This window comes from Notothenia rossii (assembly GCF_949606895.1).
Source record: "Notothenia rossii genome assembly, chromosome: 3".
Classification (NCBI taxonomy): Eukaryota; Metazoa; Chordata; class Actinopteri; order Perciformes; family Nototheniidae; genus Notothenia; species Notothenia rossii.
The window spans coordinates 68,172,472-68,189,429 of NC_136901.1; the positions used below are offsets into that span (position 1 = coordinate 68,172,472).

The 16,958-nt window shown below is 43.5% G+C and overlaps 2 protein-coding genes across 3 annotated transcripts; one reads left to right on the forward strand and one right to left on the reverse strand.

The window, feature by feature from the left end:
• Positions 1-818: 818 nt before the first annotated feature.
• Positions 819-13,648, reverse strand: LOC307030888 (uncharacterized protein). Of its 2 annotated transcripts, none has more exons than XR_013805817.1 (10): positions 13,516-13,587; positions 7,387-7,471; positions 6,229-6,372; positions 5,850-5,974; positions 5,531-5,667; positions 5,303-5,396; positions 4,715-4,913; positions 4,435-4,606; positions 4,212-4,339; positions 819-4,019 (listed from the first exon to the last, which is right to left on the reverse strand). XR_013805817.1 is itself a non-coding variant. In XM_079667519.1 (10 exons), the coding sequence occupies exons 7-10, from the start codon at positions 4,814-4,816 to the stop codon at positions 3,933-3,935; spliced, it is 489 nt and encodes a 162-aa protein (XP_079523645.1). In that variant the 5' UTR covers positions 4,817-4,913; positions 5,303-5,396; positions 5,531-5,667; positions 5,850-5,974; positions 6,229-6,372; positions 7,387-7,474; positions 13,516-13,648; the 3' UTR covers positions 819-3,932. The 2 variants fall into 2 exon arrangements, 1 of the variants encoding a protein (XP_079523645.1); XM_079667519.1 differs by having other exon boundaries at positions 7,387-7,474; positions 13,516-13,648.
• Positions 13,649-14,010: 362 nt separating this feature from the next.
• Positions 14,011-16,712, forward strand: LOC307030885 (protein FAM200A-like; the record flags this gene model as incomplete). The annotated part of the gene is made up of 2 exons (XM_079667515.1): positions 14,011-15,897; positions 16,545-16,712. One exon carries the CDS (start codon positions 14,011-14,013, stop codon positions 15,892-15,894), a length of 1,884 nt encoding a protein of 627 aa, XP_079523641.1. The 3' UTR covers positions 15,895-15,897; positions 16,545-16,712.
• Positions 16,713-16,958: the final 246 nt, after the last annotated feature.

Consider the following 16,958-nt stretch of genomic DNA (forward strand, 5'->3'; position numbering starts at 1 on the left):
TTAATTTCACTCCAAATAGAAGGTAATTTCACTCCAAATAGAATTTAATTTCACTCCAAATAGAAGTTAATTTCATTCCAAATAGAAGGTAATTTCACTCCAAATAGAAGTTAATTTCACTCCAAATAGAAGTTAATTTCACTCCAAATAGAAGGTAATTTCACTCCAAATAGAAGTTAATTTCACTCCAAATAGAAGGTAATTTCACTCCAAATAGAAGTTAATTTCACTCCAAATAGAAGGTAATTTCACTCCAAATAGAAGTTAATTTCACTCCAAATAGAAGTTAATTTCACTCCAAATAGAAGTTAATTTCACTCCAAATAGAAGTTAATTTCACTCCAAATAGAAGGTAATTTCACTCCAAATAGAAGTTAATTTCACTCCAAATAGAAGTTAATTTCACTCCAAATAGAAGGTAATTTCACTCCAAATAGAAGGTAATTTCACTCCAAATAGAAGGTAATTTCACTCCAAATAGAAGTTAATTTCACTCCAAATAGAAGTTAATTTCACTCCAAATAGAAGGTAATTTCACTACAAATAGAAGTTAATTTCACTCCAAATAGAAGGTAATTTCACTCCAAATAGAAGTTAATTTCACTCCAAATAGAAGGTAATTTCACTCCAAATAGAAGTTAATTTCACTCCAAATAGAAGTTAATTTCACTCCAAATAGAAGGTAATTTCACTCCAAATAGAAGGTAATTTCACTCCAAATAGAAGTTAATTTCACTCCAAATAGAAGGTAATTTCACTCAGAATACAATAAATGAACCATAATGATCTTTACAATAAAAAAGTTCAATAAACCAAAGTGCTTTTCAAAGCCAAATTTATTATCATGTGCAAGACATCACACAATGTAAATCCCTTTGTAAATGTACAGATTTAAAGATATAAAAAAAGAGGGAGGCCTCAGTAAAAATGGAAATTAAAATGTTGGCCCCTGTTCACCTTTAAGACATGTACATTTTTTAAATCACAGCTGACTATTTACAACATAAAACAAAATTGCATCATATATGCATCATCAGCATACTGTATATCATATTTTGAAAAAAATAAAATGTTGGCCTCTTTACCTTCAATAGATGAAAATAAAAACATCAATATTTTTGTGAGTGATGCAGTGATGTATGACCCTGAAGTAAGCTGCAAGGGTTCACTCAACAAAAAAATTACTGCACCACTATACATCTGGATTATAAAGGGCTTCCTATGCATCTTTGTTTAATCACAGGAAACAGTATGGAACAATAAACAAACTTGCATCATCACAACTGTATGACATCTGTATATCAAATGCTTTGTAACAGAAAAGTTATTTGACATCCACCACATGAGGTCCGTCTGTTGTACACACAACTTTAAATGCATTAAAATGCTCATCAAAACACATGGTTTGTAGAACAAAAGTAACCAACAATAATCTTTCATCATGTACAATAACATTGTGGATTTTGTGAAAAACTGGCATCTCACTTTGGACTTTAACACACACAACTAAACTTGATCGATACATATTTCCATGGTGTTTGGCCCATCTAGCATTCAAAACCTTGGTGTCAATTGGTATCTGAAGAGTCTCAGCTATCTCACAGCCCCATTCTATTACATGTAAAGATTACATTTTACTTGGACCGAAAATTACTCTGTTAGGGTCAAATGTCTGCCAACTGTAAGCTATGTGACTTTGGTGTTTCTTGGCCAATGTTTTAGTTATATTTTTAAAGCTTTTTAATTGTTTTTTAAAGAAGTTGTGCTTTGCTTCATAGCGCATGCACCAGCTATGCAAAATTGGACCAATTTTACCAATACATGTAGGGTAATGCACCATAAAATTATGTTTTGGTAGCAGCCTCTTGTTTGGAAACACGTGCTTGAACAATCTGTGATGTTCTGTGATCAAGTTTTTCAGAAAAACAGTAATTCCCTTTGTTAACTTTGGAGAAAATACAATGTTTACTGGCCAGAGTTGAAGCAAGAGTAGTAGCAAATACCAGTGTTGATCATTTGGAGAAATTAAGTCTCCAAAGATAAGCGGTAGATTGCGAAGTAAACACCAGGATTGGATGGCATTTATCCCCAAGTCATTTGAGCCCTCTGTCAACTTTACTGCAGGAGGTTTGTTGTTTTGCTCCATGTAACCATAGTTAAAGCTCTTAATTCTTCTCTCAACTTCCTTTGATGTGGTGCCATTGTCTATCAAGTGAAGTATTAGCAGTTTCATTTCATACTGTGCCACTCCCTCCAAGATATCATGCATGATATCGACAGAGAAATTTGTACATATACTAAAGTACTGCAAGGAATTTAGAGAGCAAGAACGTTTAACAGCCGTCACATATGGAAGAGTTGGATTTGTCTCCATTTGTCGGCAATGTTCTTCATGAAGTGTTTCAGTTCGCATAACTATCTTAGGTGAATCTTCATCAAAGACTGTCTGAAAGTCCTCTTTCTCAGCGAGACAAAAGCGGCAACAATATCTGGCATTGTATGATTCAACAAAACCAAACAAACAGTGGAGACCAAGGTTGTCACCTGTTACTTGGACAATAGTTCCATACACTGGCTGATCAAACAAGTGAACCATAATTCCATCCCTCTCAAGTATTTGAATATCTTGCACAAGTGGATCAAGGATTTTAGAAAAGCCATACTTTTTTATGTCTTGGGCATGAAACAAAGCGACCAAATGAATATTAAGGAGAATTGAGTTGTATTTTGGAGAAATATTTCGCAGCGTAAAATAGATTGCTCCCAATTTATGTATTCCCCGTTTTGATCCTAGAGGATTTGCAGTTTCAAAATCGTCATAGAAAAGCTGAATCTGAAATGCATGTTTCTGATTTGAAAAAAGAGCATGACTCTTAACAAAATCTCCATCACAAAAATCATGAAGGACATCTTCTTTTGAAATGGTTTCATATTAGGGTGTTTGTAAATGAACTGTAATGTTTTCAAAATTGGGATGTAAACAAATGCATCAGTAACAACAACCTGTTCATAACCTCCAGTAGTCCGGTTGCGCAGGGAATGAAATCTTGTCCCAAGAACATATTCCACTGGGTCTACCCTTCCCCACTTCTCTGTAAAATATTGCCTTCTCTTACTTTCTGAATTGAATACACCAAAAGGATTTTCCATTTGTTCAAAACACTGATCGATTTTACACTCAATGTCACTTTTGTGAGGCTCTTGTAAAGATAGACACTTTTTTAAAGACTCTTTTGCTTGATTGTGGATATCATAAACAATCTCTTCCATGGAAATGACCAAAGAATTAATGGTGGTTTCACCTACACCTGCCACTTTAAGTTCAGCTACTGTTGCTGCGCAGCTGTCTACAAGACTCTTATCAAGAAGGACTGAGTCAGAAGGGGTAGTTATTGATGGCAAATCATCAAAATGACTTGTTGCCAAATCTTCAGCTGTAGAGGGGCCTTCACCAAGATCAGAACAAGGTGTGTGTGTTTTATTGAGATGCTTTCTAAACCCGGAAAAAGTGCCATAAACTTGAGAACAACCAGCCTGACCGCATTTAAGGCGAAGTGTTTTACCTGAACAATGTCCGTGGATTAGCTTCAAGTGTTTTATCAGGGAATTAGAATTTGCCTGGGAGCTTTTGCAAATAAAACACAACATTTCAGTGTTAGCTCGATACAATATTAGAGCCCTCAAAACAATCTCAGTATCAACTCAATTCAGCATCCGAGCCCTCAACTCTGCAACCCTAGGATTCACCTTAGTGTTTTCCACATCGATTTCATAAATCGTGGTTTGCAAGAAGTTGTACATATTCACCAGATCCTGGTTGTAGGAGGTACCAAAGACGAAATGAGCTTTGAAAAGCTCATCAATACAGGCAAGACAGTCTGGTGACTTACATGGTATTGCGTGTTTGTCAATCACAATGAAGTACTTGTGAATCACACTCCTCTGGATCCCACAGCAAGCAGATAGGGTTGACGGCTCTCCATGATGCTGTCCAGATGCCCCTGAATGCTGGTCCCAGTCTGTGACAGAATAACTTAGTTAGCCTTATTAAAATAATAAACGATTCACAAACTGTTTAAGAAGATGCATTTAAAATTACACAAATACCAAGTTATCTTACCTTGATTTATGAACTTTAAAAAAATTCTCAGGATTATGAATGTGGACTAAACAGTAAACTTTCTTTTAATTTAATTGAACTGTTACCTCACCTTGAGAAACTTCACAAGATGCTCACTGGCTTGTCTGGCTGAGAGATTTCCTGGTCTCTTGCGGCCCTGAGTTGACGGTGGCAGAAGGTGCACAAGGACCATAAGGGATGACATATCGCTGTCCCATCCTGAAAAAACAAGTACAAATGTGTAAACAGTCATTCCATTTGGCCTTAAAACTAATTATCCGTTCAATGAGAACAAATATTTTATTCCATTGTACCATTTTCAGCTTCTGTTGTGGATCCAGCATTTTGAACCAGGTCTTGAAGGTCGCCTGTCTGTGTGAGGCCACGGCTTTGGTCAAGGACTTTCTTCTCGTATACAGTTGGCCACTTTTCCAGGAACTTTGCAGAGGTGACATCACCAAACAGAAGATTAAAGTCCTGTTCAATCTGCAGACAAAATGGAATAAGACAGAAAAGTATAAGGGTCATGAAAGATTTAACATCCCTAACCAGGCTTTTGTAGAACAGTAATAAAGCAGTCAAAGATCCACATACCATTCCTGGTATGTCTAGGAATCTTGGAAACGCAGTGAATATTTCAGAAGACTTGACTGGGTCATGAAGCATCTTTTGGCGATATGTGAAGGTCTGCTTCATCTTCTCCTTGACAATTGCTCAGCTGAGTGCTTCATCAGGCTTTCAGTGGTTAGACAGTTTGACTCTGCGAAAGGGCCTCTATCAGCTTTTGGACCACCTGTAACAGAGGTGGAATGTTTACTGAATACTAGGTTATTCCCTATCTTTATTCAAGAGTGTGGTCTTTCAATTTGAGAGTATAATTTATCGATTTCAGTGCAAGTGTTTGAGCAGGATCAGAGCAAATCTAAGTGCAAGCAGGCGCTATTTGGAGTACGGAGGACAGGGTTTGAGGGAAAGAAATACAAAATCTGAACGTGAAATCAAGAAATGAAGCTCTCAAATTGAAAGAGCACGCTCTTGAATAAAGATAGGGAATAACCTCCATACTCTTTAGCTGAACTGGAAACATCACCCAACAGTGTAATAATTTCCACATTTACATTTTGAGGACGGAAAGCAAAAGTCCCAGAGAATTGTGTGACACCTAGTTTCTAATGTACTTACAAAGCCAAACTTGCTCCTAGGATCGGCCAGGTTTGGGAACAAGGAAGTGATGCCCTTTGCATATTCCTCTTTAACACGCCTTGAAGGACTTGTCCTACAGACACAGACACACACAGCGTGAGACACAAACACACAACTTCTGTAAAAGAAGGGTGTTGTACTTCACCATATCAAGTCAATAAAAGTGTCCTTGGTGTGTAGGTATGCTATGATTTTATGAAAACATACCCATGATCACTTGTCATTTGTGCAACCAATATCTTGACCATATCGCGTCTCCTAGCATCTGTTAGACTTTTAGTGAGAGCATACTCATTCATGATCCTCTCTCCACCAGGTTTGTTCTTCAGAATGTCTTCAATCATCTTAGTGGAAGTAATAATAAAAAGAACACACTGAAACGTTTAAAACAGTCATAAAATATCAAGTGTAAAAAAACACTAATAATCATTATTTCACAACTTTCATTCATCTGTCATTTATTACTACATTTTCAAGTTTGTTTAAACTTTCAGACAAAGGCTGTAAGGAAATCTGCAGAGCTTACTTTGGCTAAACAACTATCCTTTTCTCTCTTTGTAGAAGCAGGACTACGCTGCAGTATGATGGTGTCATCAGAGTCCACATCGCTGTAGCTTGTAACGGAGGCGCTTGCAGAGGAGCTTAACGAATCTGGAAATCATGTTAACAGAAATCTGGTGTGATTGATAATTACCACAACACAATTTAAGTGGAAATGTCTATTATTACTCAAAGAGTTGTTGTTAATTATACATGGAATGCAAAATATTCACATAAGATAAGCCCCACTACTGATTTAAGTTAAGGAAAAATAAATATGATTGTAATAATGAGAAACAACAAATCAGCAGATACATTTGAGTGTTATGGATAAATATGGGGCTCCAAGATGGAAAGAAACTCACCATTTGGATCTTGAGGCAAACAAATCTCCAGGACACCAAGGTCTTGTTTCTGTATTAGAAACTCAAACACCTCCTCATCAACTTCAGTCTTTGTTACATCAAAGACTTTTAAGTCCAAGGTGGGAAAGTCAAATTTCTTGGCAACTGTGAAGACAAAATAAGAGTTGTGATGAAATACAGTATTTTGTATATTTGTAAAGAAAAACCAGAAAACTGCTATCAAGTCCATTTTTGTATTTGTGTGTGTGTGTGTGTGTGTGTGTGTGTGTGTGTGTGTGTGTGTGTGTGTGTGTGTGTGTGTGTGTGTGTGTGTGTGTGCGTAGGGATGGGTGTGTGTATCGTAAAGGTTTTAACGGTACTACTACTTTTATCGATACCGCTTATCGATCCGGTCTTTTAACGGTACTCTTATTGGTTCTTTTGAAGAAAAAAATAAGGTAAACTAACTAAACAAATTGTGAACAAAACTAACATTGCTTTTTATGACTGATGACAGAATTGTAAACAGAATAGCTGAAACTTTAACAAACTAAATAACCCGGTTACCTCTAATCATTAACCCATGTTTGTATAATTGTGGGGCACTTTTGCTAAATGTTTAGACAAATTGCTCGTGTTAGCGCCCTTACATGCTAAACCCTTATGGCAATTTTGGTAACGAGCATTGTCCACATCGAGACGGGTAAAGTTTAACCACACCTCGGAGCGCGTTCTCTCCGCCATCTCCTCCGTGTGTGTGTGTGTGTTGCTGCATGTAGCAGCCGTGTATGTGTAAACTGCCCTGCCCCCTTGCACACAGACGGGGGAGAGAGATCTCCCCCTTCATAAACGCATTTTGCAGGCTTTTTGCATATTAGAAACGGAGTTGGCAACACTAAAACTGCAATACAATGTTTTTGTAGCAATAATACATAAGACATATATTTTTTACATGTCTCCAGTACCGATAATGTTGAAGCTTAATGGTACCACGGTCTTTAATAATTCAGCCCCGGGCCCGTTAAATACCGGTGCTCGGTACCCATCCCTATTGTGTGTGTATGTGCCATTAATTCTACCTTTTACTGCCTGTGACCACAAATCAAGTGTGCCACGCATAAACTGACATCCCAAGTATGTTCAATAGGTTAGTGTGAAATATGTTTAATTTTCACTCACAACAATCCAAAAGGATTTGAAGGTCAGTTGACCCTCATAGCAAATGTACTTCTGATGATCCTTGTACTTCACCCTTACAGCTTGCCTCCTTGATGACAAGAAAACATAGTTAATTTGAATAGCATTATTACAATCATTACACAGCAAGTTAAATGTTTAAACAATTACAAGCTATATAGTAAAAAACAATACAATTCACATTTTCACTGTAACCACCAACATTAATAGTTGAATAGTATGCAAACAAATTGAATCAAGGATTCAATTCAATAGGTCAAAACAACTTCAAAGAAACTAGATTGCTAAAAGGTGTCTGCCTACACACACCTAGCCTAGCTAAAAAATTACCGCGCGAAAGAATTTCAGCTCTTATCAGAGTAAAACACACGTGGTGCTGCAACTTAACACCAGCTGAAAACTGACCATGAAACTATAGGTTACTTACGTAACCCCAGTTCTCAGAGTAAAATGAAGTGAGATGTCTCACTATGGGATGCGCCTCATCGCGGAGCAAACAGAGGCATCAATCTCATTACGCCAATCCTGATTGGCTGGTGATCTTGACGTCAGCGTCAGGGAATCTACCCCCTATAAGTAGCTTGCGCTACGTCGCATGCATCATTCAAAATAAGCACCTCTTCTCGCTTCACCATAGCAAGGAGGGCCGTCTGGTGAGACATCTCACTTCATGTTACTCTGAGAACTGGGGTTACGTAAGTAACCTATAGTTCTCATTCGTAACACTCCGTTCGATGTCTCACTATGGGATATTGTAGCTCCCGTATTGCCAGACGAGCTTATCTCGAAAATCACCAAACCCAACCAGAATTTAACAGTTAGAGCTCTAACTCAGCAGGGGGCCCAGCACTGCATGGGCCACACTGGGAGCAGAGACGTCTAATCTGTAAAAGCGGACAAAAGTGAGCGGCGAGGACCAGCTCGCTGCTGCACAAATGTCTTGGATGGAAACACCCTTGAACAAAGCCCAGGATGTAGCCAGACCACGAGTTGAATGAGCACGCAAACCCGAAGGTGCCTGCAGACCCTGACTCGTGTAAGCCAAAGCAATTGCCTCCACAATCCAGTGAGAGACCCGTTGCTTAGTAACAGGCTTGCCCTTCAGAGGGTTAGCCCAGGACACAAACAATTGGTCATTATGACGAAACTCTTTTGATCTGTCCATATAAGTGCGTAAAGCACGGACTGGACATAGCAAATTCGGCTGCTGTTCCCCGGAGGGACACAGCGGCGGAGGAAATGCCTCAATGTCAATGGGGGTACATGAACCAACCACCTTAGGTATAAAGGCAGGGTTGGGCTTCAGCAACACTCTCGTTAACCCTCGGGCGAACTGAGTGCATGAAGGATGTACAGATAGCGCATGAATGTCACTGACTCGCTTGGCGGATGCCAGGGCCAGTAACAGCACTGTCTTGAGTGACAGGTGCTTCATGTCAGCTTCTTCCAGGGGTTCAAATGGGGCTCGAGTGAGCCCATCTAAAACCACTGTCAAGTCCCATAAGGGCACAAGTGACCTGGAAACAGGAAGGAGCCTGCAAGCTCCCTTCATAAAACGGCAGACCAGAGGATGCTGGCCGGCCGTCTTACCCTCAAAACTCACATGGCATGCAGCAATAGCAGCCAGGTAGACTTTGATCGTGGAGAAAGCTCTGTGTTTATCAATTAGGTCCTGTAGAAATGATAAAATCTCTCCCACAGGGCATTGAAAAGAGGTGTGCCCTTTTTGAAGGCACCAGTCCTCAAACACCCTCCACTTACAGTCATAAAGAGACCTAGTGGAGGAAGCTCTCGCACTCTGAATAGTGTTTATCACCTTCTGCGGGAGACCCACTGCATTCAGATTATACAACTCACGGGCCAGGCCCATAGGGCCATGCGCTCCGGGTGTGGGTGAAAGATCGTCCCCCCCCGCCTGAGACAGTATGTCTCTGCGTAGGGGGAGCTGCCACGGCTGACCGCACAGCAGCTGATATATTCTCCGCCAGCCAGTACATTGCAGGCCAGTGCGGAGCTATCAGGATCATTGTGTGTCGCCGTTCCCTCACTCTGGCCAGAGTTGGGGGTATCAGCGCCAGGGGTGGAAACGCGTACAGGAGGACCGGAGGCCAAATGTGCGCGAGCGCGTCCACGCCTAATGGTGCGTTTTGATTGAAAAGAAAAGCTGACAGTGAGCATTTTCTTTTGATGCGAACAGATCTACCGCGGCTCGGCGGTAACGCACCCACAGCTGGCTCACAACCATTGGATGTAGAGTCCAGTCTGCATATAGTGGTACGCCTCTGGACAGCAGGTCTGCCCCGAGGTTCATCACACCCGGTACGTGCGTTGCTCTCAGAGAGAGGAGATGGCCGCAGCTCCACAAGATCAGTTTGCGTGCCAGCATGTGTAACTGGAGAGAGCGCAAACCCCCTTGTCGGTTTATATACGATATTGTGGTCGTATTGTCCGTCCTCACGAGGACATGGTGTCCTCTGAGAAAAGGCAGAAAGCGTTTTAGGGTGAGGAACACCGCTAAAAGCTCCAGGTAATTTATGTGCGACCGCTGGAGGTCTCTGCTCCAGAGACCCCTCATTGGACGACCTTCGTAAATACCTCCCCAGCCTGTCAGACATGCGTCTGTGGTGACCACCTTCCGTGAAAGGACAGCACCCATAGGCACGCCCCGTACCAGAAAAGTCGGGTGCAGCCAGTGGCGCAGTGCCATTACGCATTGACGCATACGAATTCTGTTCCCTCCCCGTTTGGGAACGAGGAAATACTTGGAATAAAAGCCGCTCTGACTCTGCTCGGCGGGTATTATAGATATAGCCTTCTTTTCTAGAAGTGAGAGAATCTCTCTCTCCAGAATATGGGCTGACTCTCCTCGGGCTTGTGAATATAGAACGCCCGAGAAGCGAGGGGGGGTGACAGCGAATTGGAGTCTGTAGCCCCGTGTTACTGTCTTGAAAACCCAAGCAGACGTTGTGAGCATCTCCCACTGTTTGCTACTTCTGAGTCTCTATTTGTTGTGTTATGGGGCCCTCTAGTGTCTGAACACGATGGTACCCCATTTCGACAATCCCCACCGAGACTGCGCATGCGCGTGACGGTGATGCCTTCACAACCCCAGCCGGCACTGCGCATGCGCGTGACGGTAGCGTCTCTATAATCCCAGTCGTCAATGCGCATGCGCATGGCGGTGGTGCCTTCACAGACCCGTCTATTATCCGCCTTTTGAGAGAGGCCGTAGCTGCTCTCAAAAGAGGGACAGGCGACAGACTGTTTATTGTTTTTATTGTCTTTCTTTTCATTTTTTTTGGACTGCGCCCTCGGCTTGAAGCCTGGATGCGACATTGAAAAATGGTTTATTTGAAAACATGTGTTTTTGTGACTTAGGCAGATAGCAGAACTTGCTGTCTCTGGTATTAAGTTTGTTTCCCTTCTGGCGCGAACTTGAGGATGGCGTTGCGGCATCACTCGAGGCGGCGGGAAGATGGAGGCCTGGTGGCACCCCGAAAACACATCTGGAGCTGGGGAACAGGGAACTTCCAGCTCTGTCACCGAGGAGAGGAGAGGAGGCTGTCAGGCCGCCCGCTTCTTCTTCCTCGACTGGTGACCGAAAATCTTAGTCGGCTGTGCCTGAACAGCAGCTGCCGAAACCAGAGATTTCCTCGGCCAACTCGTCCTCGTCTCCTGCCTGGGCTGGGGACTCGGGGCGGGCTGTGGCCTCTGCTGCCTCGGTACCTTGAACCGGGCAGGACGTGAGGCAACGAGACCGTCGCAGGTAGCGGCTGGATCCGTGATCGCTGCGATCTTGTCCCATACGACCGGCCCAGGTTGGCTCGATAAGTCCTCGCAGAGCTCCGCCTGGTAGGCGGTCAGCAGTGAGGAGACATTGAGTGCCCTGGCGGACAACGCTGCGGCTTTATAGGCCCGTTCCGTCATCGCTGACTGGAACCGGTCTGCCTTCACCGGTAGCGTGGGGTTTCTGCTTGGTGTCAGAGCCAGCCTCGGTTGGAGGTGGGCTGCCACCAGCGGTTCCATGGGCGGCATGCGGAGCAGGCCGAGCCTCTCCTTACCGTCACAGTCCAGGGAGGAGGCACCCTGGATTGGGGCCTTATTACTGAAGGGGCGGTCTCTCCACGAGACCGACACCTTGTCCAGCATCTCCGGGAAGACTGGAAGGAGCTGCCTCTTTGTCCTCGCTGCTTGGGGCAAAGTCTTCCCCTCGTAGCGAGACCTGGAGGTCTCCTTGGCCATTTCATGCCATGGGATGTCCAGCCTGGACGCGGCACGTTGACACACGGCCTGCAGGTTCATGCTCAGACAGGGCGAATCTGGTGCGCTGTCGCCCGGGAGAGCAGCCATCGCTCCCGGCTTTGCAGCCTGAGCTGATGACACGAAGACATCATCGTCTTGCTCATCCGAGTCGGACAGGGGAACTCAGAGGCATCCTCTTCGTCCTCCATGTAGTCCAACTCCAGGAAATCATCCGCGGGCGAGACCATGGTGAGGTCCAGTTGGGAGCCCCAGCTTGACACAGCGCGGGGCTCCGCTCTCGCGGCTGTTGCCGCCACCGGGCCCCAGCCTGACACGGTGCGGGGCTCCGGTTCAGCAGCTGCCGCTGTTATTGAGCCCCAGCCTGACACAGCGCGGGGCTCAATCTCCGCGGCGGACGCCCCCATGTCTCGATTGCCGGCCGGCGAAACAGCGGACATGAGGGGGTCCTGTCCCGACAAGCTAGCTTGGCGTGCTAGCCGTCGGCGGAGGCTCTTGATGGTGAAGCGGGCACAATGCCCGCACGAGCCGGGGTTGTCGATAGCCTCCTGGGCGTGTTCCAGCCCGAGGCAGGACGAGCAGACCTGGTGTGAGTCTGTGCCTGATATCTTCAACCCGCAGCCGCAGAGCCGAGCCTCCGAGTCCCTGACTCCTCTGGTGTGAGGGAGAGAAGCGTCCATCTCGTTCACCGTGGTGACGGCGTGGAGAGGACCCGCTCGCAACAGGTACGTTGCTGAGAAAAAAATCCTTCCCCACCTGTCGTTAATCCGGAGAAAAAGCGACGGTGTAGAATTTTATTCTGAAAGAATATTAACTGGTGTGTTAATACCCTTTTTATCTCTGGTGTGAGAGAGAAAAAGAAAAAACCGTCCCCGCTACCGTGGTGTCGGTAGTGAGGAAAGGCAAGCTAGTAACAGGTGTGTTACCAGCTTGAAAAATCAAAACCTTACCTTTAATTCCGAAGAAAGAAACGGCAAGGTAGATTGCAACACTAACTGGTGTGTTAGTATTAACAGTCTTCTTGCAGAAGTATATATAGAAGTAGCCGGCGAGCGCCCGTCGACCGAAGTTAGCTTGGATAGCTTGGTTCCGTCTGTGGACTGTGTGAGCTAGCCCGGCTACCAATAGAGATGTGCTCTGAAGCGAGAAGAGGTGTTTGAATGATGCATGCGGCGTAGCGCAAGCTACTTATAGGGGGTAGATTCCCTGACGCTGACGTCAAGATCACCAGCCAATCAGGATTGGCGTAATGAGATTGATGCTTCTGTTTGCTCCGCGATGAGGCGCATCCCATAGTGAGACATCGAACGGAGTGTTACGAATGAGAACAGTTTCTGCTCTTGTCAGAGTAAAACACACATGGTGCTGTAGCGTTAGCAGCTAAAGCTTTTTAGTGCACCTGCTCTCTGTAAAAACACTGCTCAGTTAATGATTAAATACAGTTATTTCACTGATCCACTATGTATTAATACTGTCCTTAAACCGCTGACAGTGCTGTATACTGTAATTTTCACAGCTAAAAGCTAAAGCTAGCATCTGACAAAGCAATTTTAAAGTGAGCTTACTTTAAAATGGTAGCAAGCTTTATTGTTTCTCAATTGTTTTGCCTTGCACACATATAGCTAAACAGTAATGTTAAGCAATTATTATCTACCATTACAAGTGGGATTAATATTGTCCATAAACCGGTGACAGTCCTGTACTTTGCTAATGTTAATCAGCTAAAAGCTAATGCTAGCATCTGACTAAACGAATTATGCAGTAAGCCTCTTTTTTAATTGTAGCTAGCTGTGTTGTTTCTCAATATCTTTACCCTTTCTAACATTAATTTAACCTGTAAAATAAGCTTACCTGGCATGAATTTCTTCTGCTCTTCTTCCATCTGCTTTCAACAGTGCGTCTGTGCGAGAGACTTGTAATGGCGGCAGAAGTGAAACATGAGTGGGCGTGGTCATGGTTTAACTCCAATAGAATTGTCTCTGCATTTTTAATCACACTCTAGAACAGCCAACCCCAATTAGCGGCCCGCGGGCCAGATCCGGCCCGCGAGAGGCAATAGCATGGCCCGCGCTGATCTACTGGCATTCACTTGTTATAACATAAAAACATAAAATAAAATGTCCGCGGTTTCGCTTTATTTTGACCTCCGTCGACACTCGTAAACCTGACCCATGACCTTATCGCGTGCATATGCAAGACGTGCTTCGCGCGCGCTTGACTTACTCGTCACCACCTGGAATAGCGGCAAAAACATATAAACAATAGCTCGCCAGCTAGCCGCCTGTCATCCCAACCCAGCGATTGACCAACATGACACTAACGGGCCGTGGATAACTCAAACCCAGGATGGAATTCGCAAAGAAGAGGAAGGTAGACCAGGAGAACCGTCAGTTCAAAACTGACTGGACTGAGAAGTATTGTTTTTTTTTACCGGACCACGTCAATGCTAAACCGACTTGTTTGATTTGCATGCAGAATGTAGCTGTAATCAAATCAGACAACCTGAAGCGGCACTTCACCTCTATTCATGCTGCCAGTTTTAATGCTAACTATCCAGAGAAATCCGACCAGCGCACACAAAAGATAGCAGGTTTGCTTGCATCATACAAGCACTCTGTTTCCACAATGTCGAAAACAACATCGGCACAAGAGAGCGCAACAGCTGCCTCATTGCACGTCTCTTGGACGCTTGCTAGAGCCAAGAAGCCGTTTGCTGATGCTGAGTTAATTAAACGGTGTGCGATAGACATGGCTCATGAAGTTTTAAATCATGATGAAAAACAACAAAAAAAGGTTGTAGAGCTATTAAAGCAGGTGCCGCTGTCGGCTAACACGGCAACCAGAAGAGTAGAGGTTTTAGCGGAGGAGTGTTTTTCCAGTCTACTCACGGATTTGAAGAAAACAGAGGCTATATCCTTAGCCATAGACTCCTCCTGTGACCGAACCGACATGGAACAGCTGTCTGTGTTCGTACGATTTTTTGATGGGAAGATATTCCGGGAAGAGCTACTGTGTTTGCTTACTCTGCCCGGGCACACAACCGGGGAAATAATCTTCCACGAGCTGACACAGTTCTTCGAAAAGAATGGTTTGAATGTGAGTCAAATCGTCTCTGTTGTAACCGACGGGGCTCCGTCGATGGTTGGAAAGCACAAAGGCTTGGTAAGCAGGCTTTCCGCCGTTAACCCGGCGCTTCTGACATTTCACTGCATCATTCACAAATCAGTGTTGTGCGCAAAACTGTGTGGAAAAATGAAAGAAACGATGGATACTGTGACGAGACTGGTTAACTTTGTGCGTGAGAGCTCTAGTCTGCAGCATCGCCTTTTTAGATCGTTGCTAGAGGAAATGTCCTCTGAACACAAGGATCTCTTACTACACAACGATGTTCGCTGGCTGAGCAAGGGCCGTGTGTTGGAGAGGGTGTGCGACCTGCGTGATGAACTGGTGTCGTTCTTATCAAGCCTGCAGGGCCAAAAAGCCCATGAGTTTTTGAGCTTTTTAACTGACACCAAGGTGATAGCAGATGTTCATTTTTTGTGTGACATCATGTCTCATCTAAATCACCTTAACCTGCAGCTGCAAGGCAAGAACCACACTGTTGCTGAGATGTACGAGGCGGTTGAAGCTTTTCGGTCAAAGCTGCACCTTTTGGAGAGAGATATTCATGGGAGGAAGCTGCACTTTCCACGTCTGCGTGAGCACTGCGAGAAGAATGAAATGCCGGAAGATCCAGTAATGAAGGATTTTGTGTCAAAACTGGCAGAAAACTTCAAGGAGCGATTTGAAAGCTCCCCTAAAATCTCACGTGACATCCTCTTCCTCAGACAGCCGTTCTCTGTGTCAGCAGACGGGCAGTGGACTGGAGAGGCCAAAAGGCTGGTGCCTTCCATAGAAGAGGGAGCTCTTCAGATGGAGGTCTTAGAGATGGGAAGCTCTGAGTTGCTGAAAGCTCAACACAAGGATGCACCAGTGTGTGACTTTTGGATCAACATGGTTCCCCAAGCTCGTTTCAAAAACACCAGAGCTATTGCTATGTTCCTACTCACAATGTTCCCCTCAACATACATCTGCGAATCAGGATTTTCTTCAATGAATGCTATCAAAAGCCAGGACAGGAACAGACTCTCCAGTGCACATCTTGGACAGTGCCTCAGGATTGCCACAACAGAATACAAGCCCAACATCAGACAGGTTGCCTCATCCCGCCGCTCTCACTTCTCTCACTGATTGGTGAGTGAACAACATCAATTTATTTTTGCAATTTGTCAATTCTATTGTGGTATAATAATTATTAAGACAAAAATAACCATTTTATAGTTATATTTTATATGTACATTCATTTCCTAAATAAAATGCTACGCAGCGTAATTAAAAACAAATTATTAATATGATAGATAAAAAACCTTGGATAATGCAGGGCTTTTAACAACAGCCCACAAACTGGTTAAATTGAATACAACATTAAAATAATATATTAAAAATAAAGTTAAAAAAAAACAATGCTATTTGTTATTTACAGCCTGATATTATTTGGTACACATATTTAAAAATGTTAAAACTGATAATGTGGTGAATTTGGTACGACATTATAAAAGTAACTAACTGAAACTCTCTCTCTGTCTTCCTGTCTTTCCCAGTGTGTGTGTGTGTGTGTGTGTGTGTGTGTGTGTGTGTGTGTGTGTGTGTGTGTGTGTGTGTGTGTGTGTGTGTGTGTGTGTGTGTGTGTGTGTGTGTGTGTGTGTGTGTGTGTGTGTGTGTGTGTGTGTGTGTGTGTGTGTGTGTGTGTGTGTGTGTGTGTGTGTGTGTGTGTGTGTGTGTGTGTGTGTGTGTGTGTGTGTGTGTGTGTGTGTGTGTGTGTGTGTGTGTGTGTGTTACAGTGTTTGCTGAATTGGATGTGGACCTGTCTGACTATTTGATCAGAGTTCACTCTGTTGTTTTTTATTTTTGTTTTATTGTTATGCCCCATCAGACCACAGCAAAATCATTTGTATTTGTTAAAGCATTTATTTATTATTATTGTTAATAAATGTTTGATTTCGGTCTAATTTTGTTTCAAGGATGCATTTTTCCTTTACTCTCAACACAGGGTTTGTTTAATTACTACTGCCACTACTACAACAATTATAATAGAGGTAACATCTGCACATAGTGTAAAACAACTTTTAGTGACACATAGCATTTTGGCCCTTAGCTTGTCATGCTTGAAAAAAATTGGCCCTTTGGTAAATATAATTGGGGAACCCTGCTCTAGAAGCTATGAGTAATAAATACACTCCAAAATGATTAAATAT

What these genes read in the sequence shown, in the direction of transcription:
- LOC307030888 (XM_079667519.1), bottom strand. Translation starts at nt 4,816, where the DNA reads ATGAAGCAGACCTTCACATATCGCCAAAAGATGCTTCATGACCCAGTC. An exon ending in TCCTAGACATACCAGGAATG is followed by an intron (nt 4,607 to 4,714) that starts GTATGTGGATCT and finishes TTTTGTCTGCAG; the next exon opens with ATTGAACAGGACTTTAATCT. An exon ending in CACAACAGAAGCTGAAAATG is followed by an intron (nt 4,340 to 4,434) that starts GTACAATGGAAT and finishes TTGTTTTTTCAG; the next exon opens with GATGGGACAGCGATATGTCA.